Raw genomic sequence first — 10,541 nt, forward strand, 5'->3', positions numbered from 1 at the left:
GGAATCCCCAAGTTGCTGGAAGCATCCTTTCCTGAGAGAGAAGGAAGTGGACAGCGAGCATCTGAAGCATTTTTAACACCTTAATGGAGTCCTGTAAAATAAAGAAAAATCTTCCTAAATTAAGTTTAACATCTGAAAGAGACTCGTCTGAGTCGTTACAGTGTGCTGGAGGAGAACACACTGGGTTTCTTTTCATTGTCCTCTGTTATTCAATGCAGTAAACAGATGCCCAAATCCCTTGTGGCTCTGCTGAGCCCTCGCTAATGGCTTTAGATCCCAGCCCCGTTGGTGCTTGTTCTACAGACTCATGGATCGTGGAATCCAAGCTTCTCTTGCTCCTAAGTTGCTCTGAACATGCTGGGCTGTGGCTCCTGAAACCATCTGCTTAGATTCCAAAGAACCAATCTACGTGTTGTTGGTATTGTTAAGTAACAGCCTCTTCAGCCAACGACGTCTATGGAGCGGATTGAATACCCATGAAACACAGCAAAGATCTTTCTATGAACTCCCCAGGGACCGATGAGCCCTGGGGTCGGGGTGGGAGGGAGAGATTTTTCGGTCACACCACGGTGCTGATGGTGGAGGACTCCTCTGACTTCCTCTGCTTGCTGGGCAAGGACTTCAGATACTCCAGGTGACGCCGGGCGTCCTCTTGGTTCTGCCGGACATAATAGACCAAGTAGGAGATCACCATGGCGAACCAGCCGAACATAGTGACCAGCATGGCTACGTCCGTGGTCTTTTTATAGATGCTGCAGAAGTCTGTGTCTGTGACCACTTGCAGGAAGGGTTTGCCAACGTGCTCCTCCTTAGCAGAAGACTCACAGAGGATGGTCCCAGAGGACCCAGCAACCAGATCCACCGTCCTGATCAACTCCTGGAGTTTGCAGTCACACAGCCAAGGGTTGCTGGAGAGATTGACCTTGGCCTTCAGACTGCTAAAGACATCCTTGTTGACTGACACCAGCTTGTTTGAGGACAAATCCAGGGAATGCAAGTGCTCTGCCAAGCCCCGGAAAGCCCCGCTCTCTATCCTGCCGATGGTGTTGTGAGACAGATCTAGCTCCAGCAGGACCGGCAAGTTCCGAAAGGCGTCCAGGGGGAGGAAGGCAATGCGGTTGAAATCCAGGTAGAGCTTGTTAGTGTCGTTGGGTATGTCTTTCGGGACCTCCGTGAGCTGCGCGTTGCTGCACCGGAAGGTTTTGTAACCGTCCTCTTCTGCGTGGTAGCAGCCCCTGGGAAAGGTAGTGGCCGAATGGAAGCAAAAGGTGATCAGGACGAAACTCTGGAGGAGCAGCCACATGGTAATCGAGTAGCGGAGGAACCAGTCTATTAGGGGCATGGTGGGGTGTCGGCATAATCCCGGGGCCACTTGCTTATCAGCTGTCTCTCTCTCTCAAGCGCGCTGCTGCATTCATCGTGTCTGGGTAAGAGAGAGCAAAGGGGAAAATATAAAAAATGCTAGACAGGGAGAACAGTGGGGCTTTGTGCACGGAGGGGCTGCACTGACATCAGGAGGCCTGGGGTCTGGGTCAGTGTCCCCTGTAAGCTGAGCACTTGGGTGGCCACCCAGGGGAGAGTCAGGGGCCACCCAGCTGATCTGCAGAGCGCCACCAGCCGGCAGCGTGTGTCTGTAGTGGTGGTACACCTCTGTACATGCCTTGGAGCACAGAACAAAATTTATTCTGCAAAAAATAGAGGGAATTGGTTTGGTCCCACATTTAGGGGCAGACCAGAAACTCCTGTTGGGAGAACCAGCACTGGTCAGGAAGACACAGCTAAGACCACAAAGGGCCCAGTTCGTATCCTTGTTTGGGATCCAAGTCCTTTATTCTCTCGGGTGTCCAGCAGGGCACCAGGAAAATGGGAGGGAACCCAGCCCCAACCCCCTGGAAGGGGCAGAGCCAAAGGCAGTCAGCCCTGAGCACTGCCGGGACCATGGCGCTGGGCCTCCCCCAGGCACAGAGCAGCAGCATCACAGCACTTCAAAGGGCCTGGTGCGTCAGCCACGGCACCAGGGGCAGCTGCTGGAGCTCCAGATCCCTGTGCAAATGTCCCCTTTCCTCCGTCACTCCCCACCGGCAGGCCCGCTGGTGTCTCAGAACAGCACTCACAACTGGAGTGCCCTACACATCCCTTCCGGTTACAAACCCGATGGATAAAGGATTCCAACATGCGCATCTGTCCTTGACACATACAAAGTGTCCAGGCCCAGACCTCCAGCCACTGAAAAAGTACCGTGGGCCTGTGCTGTGGGAAGACGGCATGCAAGCCTCGATCTGCGCTCAGCACTTCCAAAGCACTTTGTCTGAGTACCAGCCCTGCCCGACCTGCCCCCGGCCCCACATCTTCTGTCAGGAGATCTCAGAGTGCATCACAAAAGGCAGCCAGGTATCACCAGCACTCTCTCTCCAAAGCACAGAGAAGGGAAGTGGCTTGCCCAAGATCATATTTATTAGGCATTACCATGGTGTTGAGCAGCAGGGTACCCTGTAAGCCGAACGCTGGGGCCACCACCCGTCAGAGATTCAGTTGCCGCCCAGCTTATCAGCAGAGCGCGTACAGCTAGTGGCATATGTTTCTATGGTGGTGCACATGCCCATCTATCTCGGTGCACATAACAAAATTTATTTCACCCATGGATGGAAAAAATTAGAAGGAACCCTGCTGAGCAGCCTCAGTCATGGGCTGAGGACCCATTGTCCGAGGATTGAAGCAGCCCTTCAAAAAGATAGCCCTTGTCCCCCAAAGGCAGTTTAGTGGCAAAGCTGACTGTAGAAGCCAAGGCCTTCTTGCGCTCCTAGTCTTATGAATCGTTCCTGGGAGCAGAGACTGGCAGGTTCGGAGGGTGAGGTTTTAAAGGCCAGTGCAGCTGAACTGGGCTCTTTCCAAGCCGTACGAAGAGCACCAGCTTTGCCCAAAGAAAAAGGCTATTGCATTTCTCATTTCCACAATACTGATACCGGCTCAACTCCGTTGCCCAAAACGTGCCCCAAAGGTGCTCCCTCAATAGACCCCTGAACGAGAGAATTTGCTGGACTACAGGAGGACAACATTTTCTAGCACATCACCAACTCTTCCATGGCTCCCTGGGCTCTTAGAAGACATTTAGGGGTAAATTACAGCTAAATAACAGCACAGAACACTGAGAGACAGGACTGGTGACAATAAACAAAACAAACTTTATGGGACCACAGAAAATTTGGCCCCACCCAGGATCACTGATTGTCCAGCAAACTAAAATACAGATGTTGCTGGGTGAGCAATTTCTGGGTTAGAGAGGTTTAACCTGTACCAGGAACACTGACTGTTCTGAGGATGGGTTTGCAAACTCTCCAGACAGAAACTGAGATGGGGACCCCAAATGGAACAATTCACCAAAGATTGTGGTGGATTTTCCCTGACTGGCAACTTTTAAATCAAGGCTGGAAGTGTTGCTGAAAGAGTTGCTCTCATTCAAACAGGAATTATTTGGGGGGTCGTTTTCCAAGCTGTGTTATAATACTGACAGGCAGGCCAGAGGTGCCCAGTGGTTCAGTCTAGCCTTGGAAGCTCAGAATCCCTGCAGCAAAGGGAGTTTACCCCGCCCATTCCTTCCTTGCCTTCCCTCCTGAGGCTGCCAGTCGGGGTCACTTGCAGCGGTGGATTTTGTAACAGGGACCCTCTGCCCAATGGGAACTGACTGCTGAACATCAAATTTCTTTTGCACAACTCACTGAGCAGGCATCAGGGGTCTACATCAACCACAGCCAAGCTGGGCTGAATTTGAACCAGTGAAATTTTCTATGGCTCAGTGCCAGTTTATGGAGCCAGCCAGTGGCCTCTGCAAAGATGTGGCAACAGTGAATACTTGGGTAGAGTTTGTATCTCTTGGGGGAACAATAATGCAATTAACCCTCTGTGGCGGGGCAGGCGCAGAGCTTGCCGCTTCATGTGACTTCAGAGAGATTCTGGTCAGTGTTCCCGGTAAACTGAGTATTTGGACAGTCACCCAGGAGAGATTCAAATGCCACTCAGCTGCTTTTCACAATGCCCATGGCCACCAGCATGTGTTTCTACTAGTGATACACATCTGCACATGCCCTGGTGCATGTAACAAAATTTATTCCACACATAGATGGGGGGGAAAAATTAGAGAGAACCTTGATCCTGGTTAATTGGCCAGAATGCTTCCAAGAGTTCTTTTTGTAACATGGCTTTTCCTCAGCTGCTCCCCAGTACAGCCCGTGGCTTAGAAATGCACAGTGGTTCCTCAGCACACTGGGTAATTTCTCAGCCTTAACACTGCCCCTATCTGCACAAACTCCTTGTCGAATGCATCTCTGTCTGTAGCATTTTGTTCTAGCTTGGAAGCCTAGTCTGCATTTGACTACAGTTCTTGCAAACAGGGTTTCCTCTTTTCATGGTACTACTGTAGTTTTAAACCTCTGTGAAAGGCAACTAGCTATGGGAGCAGGGCACAGATCTGCAGGGTTTGCATCTGGAAGCTGGCAGCCCATATCAGCTATTCAGAGCATGCCTGAATTCCTGTCCCATTTGAACCAATGCTTTGGGGTGCCACCCATTGTTTAAATTCAGTGACTATAGAGACACCCTTCCCTGTGTGTACTGTCAGTCATGGAATGAATCAGACAAGAGTTTCTGTGTCTTCTTTGGATTCTTATGATGCTGGGGTTGCTGTCAGGCTCCAAAATACAAGGGCTTTTTCTGTGCAGTGTGGAGGCTGGGCCTGACAGTCCGATCACAAACTCGTCGATTTCGCAGCATGACTCTTATCTGCTGCATCCACCCTGGGAACAGGTTGCAAGCACGGCTCAAGCAAGTTTCCTTCTTCTGTTTTGGTTTCTCCCTTGCTGACGTTCTTCCCTCCTGGAAGAAAGAGCTGGATGGAGAATGTGATTACGGCCCTTCATGGGGGCCACCCAAACTTGGTGACACAGCAGGATGCATTGGCAAAAAGCCAGCCTTCCCAGTGTGTGAACCGACAGGGCTGTAGCCAATGGCAACTGGGTAGCCAACTTTTGCTGGGACTAGGACCCAAAGCAAATGGACCCCCCTGAAATATTTGCTGACACTTGGAGCGTCTTGGAGTGATGAGTGGCAGTTGCTGATCTGAACTGTTGGCATTTAAAACCTCAGTGAGGTCAGTGGCAAATTCCCACGGCCGGTTGAAACAACCCTGGAGATGAGTCTTTGTACCCTCAGGCCAATCTGGAAGAGATCATTAAATAGAAACAGACAAGTCCTGGAGTCTCGAGTATTTCTGTCCTCTGCTCCCCTAGTCTTTATTAGGAGGATGTTTGCTCCGTACAGGTTGAACTTCTCTTGTCTGGCAATCTCAGGTCCAGCAATATCCATTGTCTGGCATGATTGTAGTTAGCCAGCCAGTTCCTCCTGATTGCAGAGATGGAGACTAATAGTCAACTGGCAATGTTTAGTTATCTTCCGTCCACGCCCCATTCAAGTTCTGAGCTTCCATCTCTAAATGGGAGTACGCCCAGCCCTCAATTTACGAGCTTTCAATTTACAAATTTTTGCTACAACGAAGCCTGTAAAGTTAGACCTACTTTTCAATTTACAAACACTATTTTTGCCACAACAAAGGACTAAACTTTGTCCAAGCATCCATGATGCCGCCAGTGTTCAGCCGGCAGCTCCACTTTCAATTTACGAATTTTCGCCTTATGAACAGTTTTCATCGAATGAATTATGTTGGTAAATCGAGGGATGGGTGTAAAATGGCAGCTCCCTTGGAGAAAGACACCAGTGCCGTTTGCAGTAATGGAGGCCACAAGGCGGAGGCGGGGCTTTTAAATAACAGTGTTGAAAACTCAACTCTTGGCACGTACTAGTTTCTTGCTTAGCCAATGTGCTATTTAATTATCTCTGATGAGATAACTGCAGCTCCCCGTTGGCTGGGGCTGGCCAAACAGCCTTGCAAGCACATCTGAGAGCCTTCTTTTTGCCCTCATTTCTATGGTCTCTCAGCACTGCGCATGTATATAGTCTCATCACATCCCTGTGAGAGAGAATGGAGGCCGGGAGAAGGTAAGTGACATGCCCAATGTCACACAGAAAGTCAGTGGCAGAGCAAGGACTTTCATGCATGTTTTTGGCACTCATTCCTAGGTTTGCATGGAACAGGAGCACTCAGCATCTTTTGAGTGGTTAGAGTGGCAGGCTCAGAAGGGGACATATCCAGCCTCCTCTGTTAGATAGTGGGATAGTTTAGCTGAGGCATGTGAAGTGAATGTGGAAAACAGAGGAGAACTGGTAACCTCAGGCTCTGCCCTTCTTAGGCTGGTGATGAACCCTCATACCTGGAGCCAGTGAGAGCAAAGAAACTAAACAAACAAACAAAAATCTTTCAGGAGGTTGCAAAGCGCATTCCTGGGCACCCAGGAGGAAGCCCTGCAGCAGCGAGGTGCACCTACGGATTATTCCTGAAATCCCCAACCTGTCCAGTGTATTCAAAAGGAACCCAAGCCCCACCCGTCCCTCCCCGCCACCAGCCCCTGTGTGAGCAGTGAAAACAGGCAGAATGGGGTGGTGTGGAACTCCTGCTCCGTACCTGTTGCATTAACCCTTCTCTGAGACAGAAATTATTTATAACTGCAATACCTGCTGCCTTTGTATTGCACTCCTGGAAGAAAATCGTCTTTCTACAGCCACCAGGTGATATTCAGTGGAAATCACCTTGCCGCTCAGCACATCTTCCGCAGGACAGTGGAATACTGCACCCGTATGCCTTTTATCAGCCAGTTTGCTCTTGAATTCCCCTCCCTCTTTGTGCAAACAGATCTTTGCCAAAAGACAATCCTGCTAACAGAGACAAGCTGTTCCACTACTACCCTCTGATCAGCAGCATTTAGATGGGCATGGAACAGAAAGTCTGGGCTCCACCAGGGACCTACCATGGGAAGGACCGAAAACACAATGGCAGAGTATGGAGCATGGCTGGGGGAGGTGGACTCTGCAGCTGATGGGGGCTAGCGCCCTGACAGGGCACAGTTTACTCTGGAGACAAAAAGGCTGCAAGGTGTCTTGGACAGGGATTGGGTTTCTGCATTGACCGTGTCTGACGTAAGTCTGGGGGTTGGAATAAATAACAACAGCTCTTTCATCAGGGGATTTTCAGCCTTTACGCTAAATTTCTAGGAGGAAATTTCCTGGCTCTGCCCCTGCCTCTTAAACCCTCTGGTACCTCGGGAAAGAATATCGTTTGTTCCATAACCAGAAGAGGGCATCAGAGCTGCTCCAACTCTACTCCAACAAGAGCCTTGGGGGTGGCGGGAGCTCTGACAATGTACTGGCGGCATCCCCCACCCCTCAAGGAAAGTTAGGGCAGAAAAGGAAGCAGCCTCCCTCCTGGCAGTGTGGAAAAGGGCAATCCGCCCGTGGGGTCACCCAGGAGGTGTTTCAGATTGTGCTGAACAAGGCTGAACTCTCCTGGCTTGGGCAGGCTGAACAGATTCCATCTGATTCCAAAACACTGCAATTTGAGTTGGGAGGGCAGCTTCTCTGAACTTACCCTGCCCTGCAGCCCTTGCCAGCTGTCCGCATCAGGCAGCAACCCTGTGGGCTTTGATTTTTACCTTTGGCTTCTTGATCTTAAACATCCCCCTTTCTCATTTGCAAACCCTGCTCTGGGAAGGTCAAACCAGCCCAGCAGGTCTCCCCCGAAATCTTTCACATTTACACCTGAAATCAAAGGGCTGGGTCCTGCCATTCCTGATCCTGGAGCCGGATTCTGAACAGTGTAAATGGGACATGAGCAAAGTCACTCCAGATTCGCACTTGTGCAGCTCAGAGCAGAATCCAGCCAACACGCTATGCCTGAGCTGATGAAGCAGGTCTTTGCCCATGAACGCTCATGCTCCAATAAATCCGTTAGGCTATTAGGTGCCACAGGACTTCTCGTTGTTTTTTGCAGATATAGACTAACACAGCTGCCCCTCTGAGACAAGCTAATGTTGGCTCTTGCTTGCTTGCTTGGTTTGAACGTGGCTGAGACAACCCCCACCCTTCCCACCCTCCCTGTACCTTAGCGAATGAACCAGGGAAAGTGAAATCAGACTCACCCTTAGTCAGTGGCATCTTTCTGCCGTGGTTGTAGCTGCTCCAAGCCCTGGAACCTGGCAAGGCAAAAAAGACAGAAAAAAGAGACAAAAAATGACCAGGGGTTTTTCAAAAGCTGGCATCGCAGTGGCTGCCGGTTTTACCGTACTTGGTTTAGGTGTCTCTGAAGTGGGAGCTGGCTGGAGGCTTTGAGGAGGGCTGCAAGGTGCTGCTACATGTGCAAAGAAAAAGGAGCAATAAAAATATCACCCTTCCGGCTCAGCCCTGCTGTAGTAAAAAGAATTGCAGGCAAAAAAAAAAAAAAAAAAAAACTACAGGGAAGGAAGCAGGTGCCTGGCAGCTGGGAGCGTGCGTGGCTCTGTGTGTGCGAGAGAGAGAAAGAGCGATGGATTTTTCCTCGCCCGAGAAGGATCTCCGTCCTTAGGGGGTTGAAAACTCCGCCTGGAGAGAGGCAGAGAGAGACCAAGTCCCCTGCAACCAGGGGGGAAAGCCTCAGTTTGAAGAGAAGCAAAGAACTCAGACAGCAGCTGCAGGATCTGTTCTGGCAGAATCAAGTCTCCCAGGAGACCTTGCCCCTGTACCCTGGCAAAGATGGATTCGATGGAGATTTTAGCTGGACCCTTTCCTGGAAGAAGGACTTGTGGAGGATGGGAAAGAGGGTGGGAGGCAGAGGTAGCAGTGGGATGGAGGGTGAAACATTGCTTCTCTTTTTAAAAAAACCACCACCACCCAAGCCTGTAACAAGAGCAATCCAGAGTAACCCTGAGGGTCAGAGGAGGAGTGGGAAGGGGCAGAGAACAGGTGTCCTCTGTTTCCTTATTCCCCTGGAGATCTGCTTTCACATGGGGAAGTCAGAAAAGACCCAGAACACAGCTGGATTTCATGGGCTTCCTAGCAGGGCTGAGATAACTGCTCTGAGAACTGAAAAAAAAATAGTAACAGAGAGAGAAAAGTTCCCCAACAAATGAAGTACGTTTAGGGACACGTACCAGGTCGTGGTGTGGCTGCTCTGAGAGGTGAAGCTTATTCCAGCGGTGTTCAATAGGAATTCAAAGATCGCCGCGTTGGGGGTGCCCTCTTTCCACATTCAGCACGTTATGTTATACAAAACTGCATCAAGCCGTGTAGGCGCAGCGGTAGGTGTTTCACGCTAGGTCACGCAACCAGCAAAATTTCAAATGAGCCGTGTATTAGTATTATTAGAAATTAGCGGGACACTTTGCCACCTTGATCTTTTACTAATTATCATTTCTCATGTCACCCAGGGCCCAGCTCTTCCTTCCTCCACTGTAAGTAAATGCCCTCGCCCTCCTCCAGAGCCAGGCTCCCCTCAGAGCCAGGCTCCCCCGTTCTAATTCAATGCCGGCAACAGGCCAGGGCTGATGCAGCTGCTACCACATGCTTCTCCCGCCAAGCGGTGGGGCACGTGCGTGGAGCGGGTGGACGACGCTCCCCGCATGCAGCTCTCTGGAGTTTAAACGCTTCCCACGTTTAAAGGGTCCAAGAGCCTCCCGCTGGCCACCCCCGTATTCGCCACAACTCAGCGTCCTGTCCGCCACATAAGGGCAGCGGCAAATGTATTGGGCACGGAGGGTTTACTCCGTCACCCAAGCTACCATGGTCAAAGCACCACATCTACATCTGGAGCACACACGGGGGTGCGGGCGTCACACCTCGGCTGCCGCAGGTGACAGAAAGCTGTAGAGTAGTACAGGCATTGCTTTAGACCTGCCCCATCTTCCTCGTCGGGAGCAGGGGGCTGTCTTTTTGGTCAGTGTGTGCCCAGCACCCCAGCACAAGGGGCTTCAGTGGCCGCTCTGGAGAGATTCAGGTGCTGCCCGTCTCATTAGCAGAGCGCCCGCAGCTGGCAGCCTGGGTGTCTAGTGCTGGTGCACCTCTGCACATGCCTCGGTGCACGTAATAAAATTTATTCCAAATAGAGGGAGCCCTGCTGGGCTTCTGGGCACTCCCACAGTGCAAATAATACAGGTATTCTATTTCCTCAAGGCCAGGTAGCCAGAACTTTAATTGCAGGGAATTCCATTTAATATTCCTTCCTTGTGTTAGGGGCCCTATGAGAACTCACCCTGTCCTGTCTTATGAAACTTTTCTCTCCCTGTGTACCCTCATCTCATCATGATTAATTATTGATTGGTTGGGTTATGGCTGCACATAGAGGACCCTTAAGGACAGTGGGGTGAGCTGTTGCTCGCTGGATGCTGCAGAGACACGGTGAGAGACAGTCCCTGCCCTAAATAATACTGATCATGTCTTGCTCTTATGCAACAAATAGATCTCCAAGCGCTTTGCAAAGGAGGTCAGTATCATGCTCCCCCTTTTAGAGATGGGGAAAGTGAGGGCATGGGGCCAGGAATTGATTTGTTCAGGGTCACCCTGCAGGTCAGTGGGCATCTCCAGAGTCCCAGGTAACCTGAGTGAGTCCCAGCCTAGTGCCTGGTCCA

General features: G+C 50.8%; 1 protein-coding gene across 1 annotated transcript; it reads right to left on the reverse strand.

The window, feature by feature from the left end:
- Positions 1–559: 559 nt before the first annotated feature.
- On the reverse strand, positions 560–1,342 carry LRRC3C (leucine rich repeat containing 3C). Its single transcript, XM_074979300.1, has one exon. It carries the CDS (start codon positions 1,340–1,342, stop codon positions 560–562), a length of 783 nt encoding a protein of 260 aa, XP_074835401.1.
- Between the last annotated feature and the right edge of the window lie 9,199 nt (positions 1,343–10,541).

Source organism: Carettochelys insculpta, chromosome 28 (assembly GCF_033958435.1).
Source record: "Carettochelys insculpta isolate YL-2023 chromosome 28, ASM3395843v1, whole genome shotgun sequence".
NCBI classification, from domain to species: Eukaryota; Metazoa; Chordata; order Testudines; family Carettochelyidae; genus Carettochelys; species Carettochelys insculpta.

What these genes read in the sequence shown, in the direction of transcription:
- LRRC3C (XM_074979300.1), bottom strand. Translation starts at nt 1,342, where the DNA reads ATGCCCCTAATAGACTGGTTCCTCCGCTACTCGATTACCATGTGGCTG.